Source organism: Gopherus flavomarginatus, chromosome 14 (genome assembly GCF_025201925.1).
Source record: "Gopherus flavomarginatus isolate rGopFla2 chromosome 14, rGopFla2.mat.asm, whole genome shotgun sequence".
NCBI lineage: Eukaryota > Metazoa > Chordata > Testudines > Testudinidae > Gopherus > Gopherus flavomarginatus.
The window spans coordinates 44,176,153-44,193,629 of NC_066630.1; the positions used below are offsets into that span (position 1 = coordinate 44,176,153).

The 17,477-nt window shown below is 49.5% G+C and overlaps 1 protein-coding gene across 1 annotated transcript; it reads left to right on the plus strand.

Moving 5' to 3' along the window:
* Positions 1 to 989: 989 nt before the first annotated feature.
* On the plus strand, positions 990 to 17,176 carry LOC127034029 (C-factor-like). Its single transcript, XM_050922448.1, has 6 exons — positions 990 to 1,205; positions 5,073 to 5,124; positions 7,092 to 7,279; positions 8,157 to 8,318; positions 11,701 to 11,823; positions 16,949 to 17,176. The coding sequence occupies exons 1-6, from the start codon at positions 1,059 to 1,061 to the stop codon at positions 17,060 to 17,062; spliced, it is 786 nt and encodes a 261-aa protein (XP_050778405.1). The 5' UTR covers positions 990 to 1,058; the 3' UTR covers positions 17,063 to 17,176.
* Positions 17,177 to 17,477: the final 301 nt, after the last annotated feature.

A 17,477-nucleotide genomic window follows, 5' to 3' on the forward strand; every position in this document is an offset into this window, starting at 1 on the left:
GACACTGTTTTGGCCCCATCATGCATTGGGATCTCAACCCAGAATTCCAACGGGTGGGGGAGACTGCGGGAACTATGGGATAGCTATGGGACAGCTACCCACAGTGCAATGCTCCGGAAAGAGATGCTAGCCTTGGTACATGGACGCACACCACCGAATTAATGTGCTTAGTGTGGCCACGTGCACTCGACTTTATACAATCTGTTTTTAAAAAATGGTTTCTGTAAAATCGGAATAATCCTGTAGTGTAGACATACCCTCAATTATCACTTCAAAGGTTTTTTTCTCCTGCTGATGATAGCTCATCTCTATTGATTGGACTCTTCCAGTTGGTATGGCTACTTCTACCTTTTCATGTTCTCTGTATGTATAAATATCTCCTGTCTGTGTGTTCCATTCTATGCAGCCGAAGAAGTGAGCTGTAGCTCACGAAAGCTTATGCTGAAATAAATTTGTTAGTCTCTAAGGTGCCACAAGTACTCCTGTTCTTTTTACCCTAGGACAGTTTTTTGCACTGACTCTCCTTTCCAGTTCTCTGATTATTGTTTTGTTTAACAAACTTTGCTCCATTTCCCCTCCTACCCTTTCTAGATCTGTGCAAGTCCGCTGAGCTACATAGCACACTGGATCTGCAGTTTCAGGCAACCTATGCCGATGTACTCAACTGAACATACAGCTAAAGCAAGAGAGACCCCCACAGAGAAGTTAGTGATAAAAGAAAAGGCTTTGAGGTATCCTAAGACCTTAAGAATGATAACGAAAATAACAGGGATTTTCTATCTCAATGACTTGCAGCTGTTCAGACAGCGAACTCGTGTTTCACCCTCATGTCCACCAACTCAGCTCTTGTTTATTCCGGATATTCATCAAAGGAGTCATTTTCTCAAACACAGCATAAGCTTTTCAAACAAACATACGCCTCCAATGAAACTAACAAAAAAGGTGGGCGGGGACTCAACTGAGTGAAATCAGATCAGGGAAAATGAAACAGCCCAAATTTAACTGAACTTGCAAAGAGAAGGAGACTGAGAGAGACTAGAGGCAGCTGCAAAGAGACCATGGCAGGGTTTCATGTCCGTAGTGTCCTGGTGACTGGATCCAATCGGGGAATTGGCCTGGAGCTGATCAAGCATTTTATTGGGAAACTGAACCCACCAGAAGTGATCTTTGCCACCTGCCGGGACCCAGAGGGAGTGCGAGCGCAGGTGAGAAGCAGCCTTTTTTGCTTAGCTGAACTTTGTTTTAGAAAATGTTCCCCCAAAGGGCATGGAATAAAAGCAGGTTTAGATGGCAGATCCCATAAGGGCTGAGACAGTCTGTAACATGGTTTCCCAGCTGTATGTTCCCCTCCACTCCTGAAGCCTCCTGCCCTCTTAAAACAAGGAACCTTGCAAGTTTCAGTAGGAGGCCTGATTTGGACTGACCCCAGTTTTACCCAACCTAACAATACTGGGCCAGATTCTCCACTGCCCTGCGTCTTATGCAGAGTGGGTGTGAGGTGCTGCCATTCTGTTAGCTCCCCTCCAACACACACACAGACATTCTGTCTGCCTCTGCCACCAGATGACCCTCAGCCATTGCTGCTCAGACATTGCTCCTCCACTCCCCTGGACACTTATGCAACTCTACTGCTGCACGTTAATTATACGCAGCTCTAGTGCACGCTGCATCACTCGCTTGTCCCCATTATCATTATCTAGCCACAGCTAGAATGTCACAGATATGTAATGATGGCAGGGAGCCTGGCACATTGCCCAATCAGATTCCCGATTTGTTACAGAACCATAGGCCTGTTATGCCAGGGGTTGAAGGCAGACCTGGCTAATGTTCAGGCTCAGTATGGGGAAGGATGCTGATATTCAAGAAATGCTCAGACATCTGAATCCAAAAAGTGCACGATTTCTGCCCAAATACCTCACCTCCTCTGAGACCCCAGCCCTCCTTCCCCAACAGTGCTGGGACCACCCATTAACCCTTGATGTTGCTGTGGGGGAAGTGAGATTTGCCTGGTGTCCCATAATCCTTCCTATAGTGGGCGCTCTTCCTTTGATGCTTCTTCCTCTCTGGCTCCTTGCACAATAGACATTTGGGCTCAGGCTGCAACTTGAGCTCTGAGACCCTCCCACCTCGCAGGGTTCTACCGTCCAGGCTCCAGTCTAAGTATGAACATCTACAACAGAATTAAGCAGCCTGTTGGAATGGTCCAGCCAGAGGTGTTTAATTGCAGTGTAGACAAACCCTGCGAGGGTAATAAACTAAGTTCCCTCTAAGCTGACCCCAGCCCCAGAGCTGCCCCAGCAGAGAGAGGCACCTCTCCCCTGTGCCCGGAGCTGCTGCAGCGAGAGAGAACTGCAGGGAGTCCTCTCTCCCCGATGCAGCCCCAGGGCAGCCGGCACCCCAAATCCCTCATCCCCAGCCTCACCCTACTGCCCTCACTCCTGCACCCCAACCCTCTGCCTGAGCCCTACCACCACCCCAAGCCCCTCATCCAGTGGTGAGCTGGAGCCAGTTCGCACTGGTTCACAAAAATCAGTTGTTAAATTTAGAAGCTGGTGTAGAACCGGTTATTAAAGGGGCCGTCGGGTGGGCAAACTCCGGTCTGCGGGCCACATCTGGCCCACGGGACCCTCCTGTCCATCCCACCTGAGCTCCCAGCTGGGGAGGCTCCCCCAGCCCCTCCCCCACTTCCCTCCCCCCTCACAGAGCTCACTCCACGCCACCAGCGCTAGCACTCTGGGCAGCTCTGCAGCTCCTGCCGCTTTGAGCAGCATGGTAATGGGGCCGGGCCGGGGCTGGGAGGAGCGGTTGGATAAGGGGCAGGGAGTGGTTGGAAGAGGTGGAGGTTCTGGGGGGGCAGTCAGGGGATGGGGAACGGGGGTGTTGGGTAGATGTGGGAGTTCCAGGGGTCTTTCGGGGTAGTGGTGGATGGGGTTGGGGCAGTCAAGGGACAGGGAGTGGGGCAAGTTGGATAGGGGATGGGTTCCGGCGGCTATTTAAAAGGCCGGTGCAGCAGAAGCAGGGGAGTCCTTTAAATAGCCCTTAGAGCCCTGGGCTGCTGCTGCTACCCTGGAGGGGGGCATTTACCTTACAGGGTGGGCTGGGGCTGGCTCTGACTCCCTCAACCATGCCCCTTCCACCCTAGGCCCCGCACCTCCCAGGGGCCAGAGCTGGCCCCAGGGTACCGGTAAGTCACTGGACTTACTTTCACCCCTGGTCTCGGGAGGGGTTGGTCAGGGGACAGGGAGCCGGGGGGAGGGTTGATGGGTTGCAGGTTCTGAGGTGGGCAGTTGGGGGCAGGACGTGGGTTGGGTTGGGGTCGGATGGTGGGGGAGGACAGGCAGGTGGGGTGTGTACTCACTGCGCAGTTCCCTACCAGGCCTTTGGTGGCACTTCAGCAGCGGGGGGGGGGGGGCGGGAGGGAGGGAGGCTTCACTCATTCCAGGTGAAGGACTCGCCGCCGAAATGCCAACGAAAACCTGGAGCAAGTGAAGACCACCCCTGCCACCAAAGAGCCGCCGAGGACCCAGGAGGGAACCAGTTATTAGGATTTTGGGAGCTCATCAGTGCCCTTATCCCCGGCCCCACCTCAGATCCCACACATGCAACCGGAGCCTGCACCCCACACAACCCCCTCAACCCTCTGCCCCAGCCCTGAGCCCCCTCCTGCACTCCGAACCCCTTGGTCCCACCCCTGCCACACATCACCTCCCTATGGGTGCACATAAAATTCATTCCGCACATGGACGTAAAAAATTAGAGGGACTATTGGTACTAAGTGGCTCCTGCTCTCCAGCAACTGTCTTCAGGGAGGTTCCCAGTGACCCCGCCTCTCCGAATCTGCCCACGACTTGTCACGGAGGGGCCGGCCAGAAGCCAACATCTAGAGCTGGGCGAGTAATGGGTATTTTGGTTTGCTGGCAATTCCAAAAAAGCAGACGAACAAAAATATTGTTATGGGTCACACGAAAAACAATTTTTACAAAAATGTTAGAAATTCGGAAGAAGCCTATTTCAGGTGAAATAAAACGTTTACTTCGATCTGAATCAAAATGTTCTGATTCTGAGCAGTTTTAAATGGTTTGGAAGGTTTTTTTCAAAATAAAATTACAGGAAATTTCCAAACAAAAGTGTTTCGAACCAAAATATTGAAACATTTTGATTTTTTTCAGATTTCTCTAGAAATCACCACAAATTCGCAAGCTCTTTTGGTGTTGTCAAATCTGCAACTTTCGCTCAAAGGAGTTTTGGCCAAAAATTTTCACTCAGCTGTACTGATATCCCCAGCCAGTCCCCCAACCCCCGTATGACACCAATGGGGCAAAAAGGGTTTATGCGCTGCTACTTTATCACCACCTGGTGCTAAAAGATGCACCTTTACTACTTCACAGCAGCCCATAGGGAGGAGGTCTGGGAGGTTCCTTAGCTGTTTCTCAGGGGTCTCCACAGAGCAATTACTAAAACATGAGCTGATCCCCAGTACCTGCTCCAGGGGGCTCTGGAATAAGAGAAAAATCTGTCAACAGGAGTGAGTGATAGGTATGGGGGAGCAGGTGAGTGATGGCTGGGGCAGAGTTGGGAGAATGGGGGAAAGAGGAGAACTGATAGAGAGAGGCTGAGGGGATGGGGAAAGAAGAACCAGGAGTCAGGTTAGAAGAGAGGATGGATGGGGGATGAGGAGTGATGGACAGAAAAAGGGAGTGAACAACATGCAAGGTGTGTGGAAAGGAAAAGCCAGCTGAAGGACAGAATGGATGGGGAACAACATGGGGTAAGGGCCCTAAATGGGAAAAGCTGGGACTTCATATGCACCTAATCTGATTTTTTGGTTCCATGATCACCCACACTATTCCCATGGTCTTCACTCAGAGCAGTGTCCTGGCGCTCCCAGGCATTACTAACGGCCAGCCACAGTGTCAGCTTCTGCTCTCTGTTAAGCTCACATACCCCATTGAAATGAATGGGATTGCATGTGGGTGACAGCAGAATCTGTGCCATAGGGCTGTGGGTGTTCTTGGTGCCAGAGCTCCGGCTGATGGGGTGATGCACATAATGCTTTTTTTTTTTTCTTCCAGGAACTAAAAAATTTGGCTTCCAAGCACCCAAATGTTGTGATTCTGCAGCTAGGTATGTCCTCAGTGCATTTCTCCTGCCAACCAGCACGCTGCAGACACTGCAAGGCCAGCTCTCCGTTAGCTGCTTTCTGATTCGCAGTCTCTGCTCTATGTTCTCTATGACCCTTTCCACATCCATTCTTTTCCAGCTTCCTAGTACCGCTAAACAGACCACAACTTCTTAATGCACTGCCAGTGTCAGTGGATCGTAGTTCCTCATCGCTGAACAGTGCATAGCGCACAGTTACAGAGGCTGCCTGCCTCGTTTGGTATCTGTGCCAAACACTGCACCTGGTTCTGCTCCCTTTAAATCAAAAAGATGTTCTGTCACTGAGTCCAGCACAGGAACAGGACTGGATCATGCTCACCTTTGTGAGAATTGCAGTGAGAGAAGATGACAAATGAAATCTCAGCCAAGCCTAGAGTCTGCGAGAACAGTCTAGATTGACAATATTACGGTAGAATGTGCCTGAATATTCCTTATACAACATGCCCTAAGGTGGGGTGAGGCTGTCATAGCAACAGAACTTATCTACTAATACATGACCAAACAATATAAGGTGTTGAATGAGGTTACATATTGTGGAATCATTCAGCAGAGATTAGGTGATTATAGTTTCCAGACCCATTCCAGTCCTAGTACAGTTTTTCCTCCTCCCTTCTAACTTTCTCAAAAATAAATCTCCCTTAGCCTGAGAATTCACAAGATTATTCTGCAGACAGAAGTGGTTTGTTGTGTTTTGTTTTGTTTGTAGTCTGTTGTTCACCCTCGCATGCATGCAGATTCTTCCTTAGATTGTGACCCGGGTTTTAACAAATTCAGGTGAGCAAATGTCTTTGGTTTACATTGGTCTGAATTTCAAAGAGGCCATTTATAGTTTCTGAGAGCCTGATTATGAAAGGAACTGAGCACATGCATCTATCAATGATTTCAACCAGACTTCTCAGCACCTCTGAAAACCAGGCCCAATGGTATCTCAAGACAGGCACCCAAAATTAGTGGACACTTTTGGCCAAGATCACAAAGGAAGTCTATGGCAGAGTTGGGATCCCGATCACCTGGTTCCTAACCCAGTGTTTTAATCATAGGACATAAACTCTAAGCTCTTAAATCCATATTTAAGCACCTGAATAGACATGAACTACTGGCTTTCAGTGGTTGATCAAGCTACTAATATTCAGGTGCCAAAATACGACTGTAGAAGACTAACTTTAGCCATTCAAGTTTGACCATTTGTAGCATAAAACTGAAACACGAAAACACTTGGAAGTTCTCAGCTAAGGTTGTCCATGATTAACATTAATTAACTTAGAGTAAATCTGTAAATTAGCACAAAGCTAGTTCTGATAAAACAGCTTTAAATTGGCCCAAAGAGTCATTAGACACTGTTTTCACCTCTCTACTGCACAAATCACCATCACATCTTCAAGTTATGTAGTACAATGTTAATGAGGGTAGGTGCAGCCATGAAAGCACTCATTCCAAATTTTCCCCTTGCTTTCCAGAAGATCCTTCCTTAGCTTGCATCCAAACCCATACTTCTAAGTGTTAAGTGGCATTATGTGAGTCTAATTTTGCACTTACAATCTACTCAATAAACTCTTATTGCACTGAAGTCTCCAGTTCATTAACCTAGAGATGTTGCCAGGTCTGGACTAACTTGTTCTCAATTTAAAATGCCTGAACTTTTCACCTGAAACAGGAAATCCCGGACTGAATTTGTGCTCCCTGCTCTGACCTCGGGAATGGAGCGCACATTCTAACAGTGATGTGGTTAAAATTGGGCTGCAGGTTGTGGGCGATCCATCAGAGTTAGGAGTGAGCCAGGCCTCTGCTCAACATCTTAACTGAATTCTGTGTCAGTTGTCTCTAGAGATATGCTTTTAACCAGGCTACCATAACTGTGGCTGTATTTATTTCATATAGTATCAGGAATGTATCAAACCATGCTCATAACCAGTCCTGTATTCTCTGTCCAGAAGCTACAGACTCAGCGAGCATCAAGAGCGCTGCAAAGAAAGCTGAGGCCCATCTGGGAGGAACTGGCCTAAATCTGCTGATAAATAATGCTGGCATTATGCCACCAAGCACACTTGAGTCAGCCACTCCTGAAGATATGTTAAGTGTCTATAACACGAACGTTGTTGGGCCACTGTTAGTGACCCAGGTAAGAGTCCAAAATGTCATTTTGAAATGAAAAATTAAAATGTTTCAATTTTTTCAGAAACGTTGCATTTTTCTCCAAAAAGAACAATTCTATGAAATTGCCATGAAATTGTGAGATATTGTGATGTCACCTAATTTGCATTTTTCACTGAAAACAAGTTTTGGTCAAAAACTTTTGCTCAGCTCTGCTTGCAGGTGCCAAACCAGACCTGCTCTGAGACCTGGGGAATCTCAGGATTCCAACCTGGGGAGGTAACGGCACAAGGTGTAACACCTGATGGGGGGCACTCAGAGACCAGAGAAGGGGTCAAAGGTGCAGCTGCCCTGGTAACAACTGACATGCTCCATTCACTTTAATGGGGTGACACAGGCCTAACAAAGAAGAGAATTTAGTGCACCCACTTTTTATGCCATTGGTGATCCAGACATTGCAAGCCTCATCTAGAGCCTTATTATTAATCAATTAGTATTATTATTACTTATACAGTATTGTAATTGGACCAGGCATTTTACAGCTGGCAACGTGCAGAGCAGAATAGAATGCAGCTCTCACACTAAAGGGTTTATAGTATGAAGACACAAACAGATTCAGGACAGACAGTGGCATTTTAGGGACATTCTAGGTGGTAGAAGAAACAGAGCAGGTGGTGGTTGAGGAGTGGCTTGAAGGCAGAGATGCTCAAAGATAGTTAATTAGGAAGCTGTTCCTAGCAAAAGAGGTGCCGTGAAGGCAGGTGGGAAATGGGGAGTGGGAAGAGGAAGCAAAGGGGGGAGCCAGTTGTGGGAGCACAGGAAGTAGGATTCAGGTGCAGGCAGATTTAGGTATGAGAAGCTGGTGAGTTTGTTATCAAGGACAAAGTGACCGAATGTCTCCCCAGGCGTTCCTGCCCTTGCTGAAGAAGGCTGCCCTGGGAAGCAACCAGAAAGGGATGAGCTGCAGCAAGGCGGCCATTGTCAACATCTCCACTGTTCTGGGATCCATTGAGAAAACTCCTGAAACGTTCTCCTTCGTGCCAGTAGTCTCCTACCGCTGCAGCAAGGTATGTCTCTCCCAGGCTAACCAGTCATGGGATAGTCACTGAATCTCATATTTCTCAGCCTGAAGATAATGAGTGAAGGTAATGACCATTCTGAAACAGTTACATCCACAATGCCCCCAAATGTAGTGTATTTAACCCCCAATAGGAAAGGTGGGTCTTTGCCCACTACTTGTGACTGGTCCATATAACAGAATAACCTTCCCTGCAACACCCAGTGAGAGAAGAAGCAGAGGGGGACAAAGAACTCCTAAACCTTCTCCCTCTCCAGTCCCGGGACAGAGGCATGAGGAACCCCAGGCCCTGCAGCTGGAGCAGTGGTCAGATGGGGAGCAGAACTGATGTCAGGCTTGGGGGGCAGAATTAATTGCTTTACAGATGATAGACACCCACACACACTTTTTTCAGACTGCTACAAGCGCTGACTGTGAGTGCATAGTTATCGATTTCACTCTGGGATGGGATGTAAAGTATTGCCCCCTTTTCCTTGGTGGCATAACAGGGACCATCCTCAGGCAGATATAATCCACCAGGGTCGGCTTTAGGAAGTGCGGGGCCCAATTCGAACAGTTTTGATGGGGCCCCGGCAGGTATTACTTAAAAAAAACAAACAATCAAACAACATACCACATGTAAAAAACCACGTGGGGCTTGTACTCACCGGGCGGTGCTCCGAGTTTTCGGCGGCCCTTGGGTGGAGGGTCATTCACTCACTCCAGGTCTTCAGCGGCACTGAAGGACCCGCTGCCGAAGACCCGGAACGAGCGAAGGACCCGCCACCAAAGTGCCGCTGAAGACCCGGTGCACCGCCAGGTGAGTAAAAATGAAAAAGGCGCCTCTAGCCAGGGAAGGGATTCTCACTGGGTGCGGGGCCCTCTTAGGCGCGGGGCCCAATTCAGGGGAATTGATGGAATAGGCCTAAAGGCGGCCATGTAATCCACCATACTGGCCAGACTCCTGAAGCAAGATGGATATGGAGCTACAAAGCTGTTAGAAACTTCATACTCTCCCTGGGAAGTTTGCTGCCTCACAAGTTCCACCACACTTGGCTCCAACGCTGCTAAGTCTCTTGATCTTACAATCTCCTATTGTCTCCACTCCACAACTCGTAAATGCCCATGTGCATTGAGCTCCCAATAGGGATGTTCTCACCACGCGTCCAGTGGTCATCTTGATGGAATTTCTTCCTGCATGTGCACGCTGCTTCTCTCTCCAACAGCCCAAGCTTTGTTTTAAGACCAATATTTTTCAGCCACCTTATTGCTCACCTGAAGGGTCCTAAGGTGCTGAGCAAACCCTGCAAATGATTACTCCTGGGGGAATTCTGCACCAAAAAAATAAAAAGTCTATGCCAACATTTAAAAATTCTGAGCAAAACATTTTACAATTGTGGAAAATTCTGCATTTTATTTGTCAAAATAACACAATATAATCATTCCAGTTTCAATTCTTGTTGTAATTTATTTCAAAATACTGTCAACAAGTATGTCAACAATATAGACAACAGCAATAAAGATTCCCCAGGAGTAGAGAGTTAACGAAACCCCTATGACAACCCAGTTCTAGTTGAGGGGTGATGGAGGAGGCTGTGTGGGGCCCCCAAAGCCCAGACACCTGCACTCACTTCCTCCCAGAGCCCAGCTGTGGGGAACCCCCACAGCCCAGACACCCCCATCCTGCTAGAGCCGGTTTTGGGGTGGAGGCTGACAGCTCACAACCTCCCATGTAATAATCTGGTGACCCCCTGAGTGGTCCCAACCCCCAGTTTGAGAACCCGTGAACTACACCATTGGAATTCGCTAGTCAAAGGACCTTAGTCCTCGCTCTCACTCCCTTTACCCAGAGGCCCTGGCTTGAGGAGACCCCATCTACTCTCATCTGTGCAGAGTCCTTGTAACCCTGACAAGACTGGGCCCAGGATTCCGGGGACTCGACCCCCAATCTGGTTGTCATACTTAGGACAGGGCTAGGGTGTTCCCCACTCCGGGGTACTCTTTCTGCTCCGGACACTTCCCTGACCAACTGATCATTGCATATAGTTCAAAGCAAACATGATTTATTAAACAGCAAGTCATTAAAAATAAGTAGAAACTGGGAAAGGTGAAAGGAAAAGCCATCACTCCATTCTGTGGCACAGGGGAACCCCAAACAGCTGTTGCTAGAATGCATGGGAAGTGCACAGTCTGTTCCTCACATATCCCAGGCCCCTGCCCAGGTTCTGGCTGTGCTGCAGGGATGCTGCGGGTCAGACACTGACTCAGGCGATGGCCACATGCCTTCAAGTTCTAGGTGGCAGGGCCCTTCCCTCCAGTGTTGTCCTCCCATGGGGGTTATGATCCCCCTCCCAGTGCGGCCTGCAATGCCTCTTGACTGGTGGGGTCTCCCTGTGCTGGACCCTATGCCCAGGAACCCCCTTACTCTGCCCAGCTGCTCCCTGCACCTGGCTCCAGATGGCTCCAGCCCCAGCCCCAGGTTGAGCTCCAGCTCCACTCTGCCTCCGGCCAGGGCCGGCGCTTCCATTGAGGCGAACTAGGCAATCGCCTAGGGCGCCAGGATTTTCAGGGGGCGGTATTTTGCCGGGGGGGGGGAGGGCTGCAGGCGGCTCCGGTGGACCTGCTGCAGTCATGCCTGCGGAGGGTCCGTTGGTCCGTGGCTGCGGCGGAGCTGCCGCAGGCATGCCTGTGGACGGTCCACTGGTCCCGCACAGCTCTGGTGGATCTCCCGCAGGCATGCCTGCGGCAGCTCCACTGGAACCGCGGACCAACGGACCCTCCGCAGAAATGGCTGCGGCAGCTCCACCGGAGCCGCAGAAGCGGCGCGCAGGATGGTGAAATGGCCGTGCACCTAGGGCGCGAAAAACTCTAGCGCCGGTCTTGCCTCTGGCGCAGCTCTGACTCCAGCTCTCCTTAGCTTGGCCCTGCTCAGGCCCAGCAGCTCCAGCTCACACAGAGGATGGGACCCCCTGCCTTGTGACTCCCTCATTGGCCTGGCTGACCTGTCAATCAGGTTGACCTGGAGCGTTGGCCTCAGTCAGTCAGTCTCAGGATCCTGATTTCTCTTCCTCTTTCTTTTGGTACTGGGAGATGGCCCACCACAAATCCCCCCTGAGTGTCAGTAAAGGGCCAACAGTTCCCTTACAGAAGGCTCCTTCCTCTCGTCTTCCCTCTGCTGCCTTTCCCTTGCCCCAGGATCTTCTTCCCCCTGCCACTACAGCACTTCTCCCCTCCCACAGCCTGGCTGAATCCCTCAGTTCCTGGCTATTCAGGCAGTGAATGTGGATCATTCCCAGATGCAGCGTCCCCCACATGTGAATGAGCCGGGTCTGGTGGGTTGTGCCTGGGGTTGCTGTGGTTCTGCCTCAGCTCACCATATGCTTCGCCTCCAGGCGGCGCTGAACATGCTCACAAAGTGCCAGTCGATGGGATACAAGCAAGACGGGATCCTGTGCACTGCACTGCACCCAGGCTGGGTGAAAACCGAGCTGGGAAACTTTCAACCTAATGTGCAGGTAATTATGGCTCCCAGCAGAGAAATTGTCTGGGGAAAGGTGAGGATGCACCAGCATTTCCTTTTACTCAGGGATCCTTCTGCTGCCTCTGCTGTGATATGTGTGTTGGCAGGGAAAAGGAACTAGAGCCAGATACTAATACAGCCATAATTAAATCATTTGCTCAGGAGAAAAATGGAACATTCACAGAGGATCCACCAGCCTTCAGGCCACATCATTCATGAAATAAAATTGAAGGACTTTCAGCAAAAACAGGCTTATGATGGTACACAGCAGGGTATGGAGAAAGCCTTCTGCAGCACACACTACTGAGCCTCATCTACCCCAATGATACTTAGGAAATACAGGACCAGCGTATCTCCACCAGAGCTAAGCAACAGTGTGAGGGCCAGTGTATCCCAGCTGCTGGTGTTTCTATGGCTGTAGTATGTAGGCTTGCTCTGGATGGGGTTAGACGACAGGAAGCTAAAAGGGCCAATTTCCAGTGCACGCGGGTTCGCTCACCTTTGTTAGCACCGGGGAAGCTGAACTGGTCCTAGTGCAATGGTGTATGTCCCAAAATGGGTTTGTGTAGCTGCAGCGTCTGAGTCATCCTCAAGTCTTGAAATCAGTGTTTTCCAATGACATACCCATTCCATTTTTATGTAAGTCCAGAGCTCCACCCTGTCTGTCCAGACACTGAGATTTGGACAATATTAACCATGGTGTCAAAGGGTGGCTGGCTCTTTAAGGGGAGTTAGGCTCAGTCTTACCTGTGACAGATCAGTGACCCCCCCAGCTGAGACTGATCAGCTAGGGACCAGGTGATTAGAAAAGCCAAGAGGTCAGTTGGGGTAGAGAGCTGCCAGAAGCATGGAAACTGGTGGGAAGCCCCCAGGTCAAGGTAAATCACTGTTGGGAGCAGGGTATGACTCTCTGGCAAGTGGCCTGTTGAATGGAAACCTTTAGGAGTCAGACAAGCCCCTACACAAGACTCCAGGCTAGGAGGAAGGGACACTTGATTGAACTGCACTAGTTTTATATGGAAAAGAAGATTCTTTAGGCCAGGAATTCTCAGACCCCTTCAGGCAAGTGGGATCCAAACCAGTTTCAGATGGTCACAACCACCTTCCTTGCTAGAATCATAGAATATCAGGGTTGGAAGGGACCTCAGGAGGTCATCTAGTCCAACTCCCTGCTCAAAGCAGGACCAATCTCCAACTAAATCATCTCAGCTAGGGCATTGTTAAGCCTGACCTTAAAAACCTCTAAGAATGGAGATTCCACCACCTCCCTAGATAACCCATTCCAGCACTTCACTACCTGCCTAGTGAAAAAGTTTTTCCCTAATATCCAATTTAAACCTACCCCACTGCAGCTTGAGACCATTACTCCTTGTTCTGTCATCTGGTACCACTGAGAACAGTCTAGATCCATCCTCATTGGAACCCCCTTTCAGGTAGTTGAAAGCAGCTATGAGATACCCCCTCATTCTTCTCTTGTGCAGACTAAATAATCCCAGTTCCCTCAGACTCTCCTCATAAGTCACGTGCTCCAGCCCCCTAATCATTTTTGTTGCCCTCCACTGGACTCTTTCAAATTTTTCCACATTCTTCTTGTAGTGTGGGGCCCATTCACCAATGCCTAATAGAGGGGAATGGTCACATCCCTCAATCTGCTGGCAATGCCCCTGCTTATACAGCCCAAAATGCCGTTAGCCTTCTTGGCAACAAGGGCACACTGTTGACTCATATCCAGCTTCTCGTCCACTGTAACCCCTAGGTCCTTTTCTGCAGCACTGCTGCCTAGCCACTCAGTCCCTAGTCTACTATAGTGAATGGGATTCAGGGCCGGCTCTACAGTTTTCGCCGCCCCAAGCAGCGCACCAAATTGCCGCCCTGGGCGGCGGGGGCAGTCCGTGTGCTCTTAGGGCGGCGGGCGTGTTTCTGCACCAGTGGCAATTTGGCGGCAGCTTCTATGTTTAGCTGAAGCCGCCCAGACAGCTAAACATAGAAGCTGCTGCCCAATTGCCGCCGCCGTGGAAACGTGCCTGCCGCCCTAAGGGTACACAGACTGCCCCCGCCCTCCGCGGCAGTAATTTGGTGTGCTGCTTGGGGGCAAAACAAGGGGGACTGCCGCCTCTTGCAGATTGCTGTCCCAAGCACCAGCTTGGAATGCGGGTGCCTGGAGCCGGCCCTGATGGGATTCTTCCATCCTAAGTGCAGGACTCTGCACTTGTCCTTGTTGAACCTCATCAGATTTCTTTTGGCTCAATCCTCTAATTTGTCTAGGTCCCTATCCCTACCCTACCCTACTTATCCTATCCCTACCCTCCAGCATATCTACCACTCCTCCCAGTTTAGTGTCATCTGCAAACTTCTTTCTCCACAGAGGGCTCGTCACCTACTCCCCATATTGTGCTGCCCAGTGCAGTAGTCTGGGAGCTGACCTTGTTTGTGAAGACAGAGGCAAAAAAAGCATTGAGTAACATTAGCTTTTTCCACATCCTCTGTCACTAGGTTGCCTCCCTCATTCAGTAACGGGCCCACACTTTCCTTAACTTTTTTCTTGTTGCCAACATACCTGAAGAAACCCTTCTTATTACTCTGAACATCTCTTGCTAGCTGCAACTCCAAATGTGATTTGGCCTTCCTGATTTCACTCCTGCATGACTGAGCAATATTTTTATATTCCTCCCTGGTCATTTGTCCAATCTTCCACTTCTTGTAAGCTTCTTTTTTGCGTTTAAGATCAGCAAGGATTTCACTGTTAAGCCAAGCTGGTTGCCTGCCATATTTACTATTCTTTCTACACATCGGGATGGTTTGTTCCTGCAACTTCAATAAGGATTCTTTAAAATACAGCCAGCTCTTCTGGACTCCTTTCCCCCTCATGTTATTCTCCCAGAGGATCCTGCCCATCAGTTCCCTGAGGGAGTAAAATTCTGCTTTTCTGAAGTCCAGGGTCTGTATTCTGCTGCTCTCCTTTCTTCCTTATGTCAGGATCCTGAACTCAACCATCTCACAGTCACTGCTTCCCAGGTTCCCATCCACTTTTGCTTCCCCTACTAATTCTTCCCTGCTTGGGAGCAGCAGGTCAAGAAGAGCTCTGACCCTAGTTGGTTCCTCCAGCACTTGGACCAGGAAATTGTCCCCTACACTTTCCAAAAACTTCCTGGATTGTCTGTGCACCGCTGTATTGCTCTCCCAGCAGATATCGGGGTGGTTGAAGTCCCCCATGAGAACCAGGGCCTGTGATCTAGTAACTTCAGTTAGTTGCCGGAAGAAAGTCTCGTCCACCTCATCCCCCTGGTCTGGTGGTCTATAGCAGACTCCCACCATGACATTACCCTTGTTGCTCACACTTCTAAACTTAATCCAGAGACTCTCAGGTTTTTCTGCAGTTTCATACTGGAGCTCTGAGCAGTCATACTGCTCTCTTACATACAATGCAACTCCCCCATCTTTTCTGCCCTTCCTGTCCTTTCTGAACAGTTTATATCCATCCATGACAGTACACCAGTCATAGGAGTTATCCCACCAAGTCTCTGTTATTCCAGTCACATCATAATTCCTTGACTGTGCCAGGACTTTCAGTTCTCCCTGCTTGTTTCCCAGGCATCTTGCATTTGTGTATAGGCACTTAAGATAACTTGCTGATTGTCCCGCTTTCTCGGTCTGAGACAGGAGTCCTCCCCTCTTGCGCTCTCCTTCCCGTGCCTCCTCCTGGTACCCCACTTCCCCACTTACCTCAGGGCTTTGGTCTCCTTCCCTGGTTAACCTCCTATAAAGCCTTCCTCACTACGTTAGCCAGCCTGCCTGCGAAGATGCTCTTCCCTCTCTTCGTTAGGTGGAGTCTGTCTCTGCCTAGCACTCTCTCTTCTTGGAACACCATCCCATGGTCGAAGAATCCAAAGACTTCTCTCTGACACCAGCTGCGTAGCCATTCGTTGTCTTCCACAATTCAACGATCTCTACCTGGGGCTTTTTCTTCCACGGGGAGGATGGACAGGAACATCACTTGCACCTCAAACTCCTTTATCCTTCTTCCTAGAGCCACATAGTCTACAGTGATCCACTCAAGGTCATTCTTGGCAGTATCATTGGTGTCCATGTGGAGAAGCAGGAATGAGTAGCTATCCGAGGGCTTAATGAGTCTCGGCGATCTCTCCGTCACATCGTGAATCCTAGCTCCAAGCAAGGAGCACACTTCTCGGTTTTCCGGTTGGGACAGCAGATAAATGACTCAGTCCCCCTTAGGAGGGAGTCCCTGACTACCACCACTTTGGAGCGGTGGTCATGGAACCCCCATCCCTAGGACAGTGCATCTCATGCCTTCCAATTGGTGGAGTCTCCTTCTGCTCCCTTCCCTCAGATGTATCATCTAGTCCACTCTCCGCATTAGTACCGTGGAGAGAACTTGAAAATGATTACTCACCTGTAGCTGCATTGCTGGTACATGGATTCTTCTCTTTCTTCTTCTGGAGGTCACGTGCTGCCAATTTTCTTCACCATCTTTCTGTCCCCACTGAGCAACTTGCTCTGATTTTTGAGAATGTTGTGCCTGTAGAAACATATTCTGACATCTGTCCAGGAAGTCTTCATTTTCTTTTCTGTAATGCAGGGTTGATATTGATCTCCAGACCTTGAACCTTTTCTTCCAATATGGGGACCAGCTTGCACTTTGTACAGACAGAATTGCTTCTGTCCTGGGGAAGAAAGACAAACATGGCATATCCTGTGCAGGTCACAACAGCTGATTGCTCACCATCCATATTACCTTCCTTCTAAGCAGTTTCACAGCTGTTGCAGTAACTGCTCAGAGAAGCCTGCAAGATAAAAGTCTCAGTGGGCTCTCCCCAGGCGAACTCCCTCTGTTAGCCTCTCCACTGTTTGCCGCTCAACTGGTTTGCAACGGCTGCCTTTTTATAGCAATCAGGCCCACCTGGAATAAAGCACTCCCAATTCACACTTTTCAAACAATCAATGGCCAGATAGAAATCCAGGGTATCTGGCCATCTTTCTGTTGGAACATGGGAGTCACCATATGGAAGAGGTTGAGAACCCCCAGCCAGCCCTGGATACTTAGTGCTTGGAAAGGAAAGTGCAGCTGTATTCCATCTCACGCTCTGGTGTGAATGTTGCAGGCAGACCTGACGGTGGACGAGAGCGTGAGTGGGCTCATGAAGGTGATTTGTGACCTCTCTGAGAAACACCATGGTATTCTGGTGAACTGGGAAGGAAATACCCTGCCCTGGTGAGAACCCTGCATGGAGGTGTGAAGGAATCAAGCAGCAGCATCTGCTGAGCACTCTGGCACCTTTTGGTGCATCTGTCATGAATGTGGATGAATAAAAATCACTCCCTTGTGTTGAGTCTCTCCTCAGTGGTGCCATGGGGCAAGATACAGCAATGGGACACAAACCAAGGAACAGAACTACTTTAAAAGAGCAAATCCTTCACCTAGCGCCAGCAATGCAGAGGGCCCCACCTCAGCAGGGCCAGCATTAGGAAGTGAGGGGCCTAATTGGAACATTTTCGGTGGGACCCAGCAGGGATGACTAAAAAAAAAAGTAAAAAAAAAGCCTTTCATTTCTTAGCAACCGGTTACCTATGAAAAGTTCTGATTTAAGGGGTGTGCCACAGTATGTATTTTTTGTACCGATAGGATTACCA

Bases quoted from the DNA above. Each gene is read 5' to 3' on its own strand.
- LOC127034029 (XM_050922448.1), top strand. From the start codon at position 1,059: ATGGCAGGGTTTCATGTCCGTAGTGTCCTGGTGACTGGATCCAATCGG. The intron at 7,280-8,156 runs GTAAGAGTCCAA...ATGTCTCCCCAG, and splicing joins GGCCACTGTTAGTGACCCAG to GCGTTCCTGCCCTTGCTGAA. The intron at 11,824-16,948 runs GTAATTATGGCT...TGAATGTTGCAG, and splicing joins ACTTTCAACCTAATGTGCAG to GCAGACCTGACGGTGGACGA.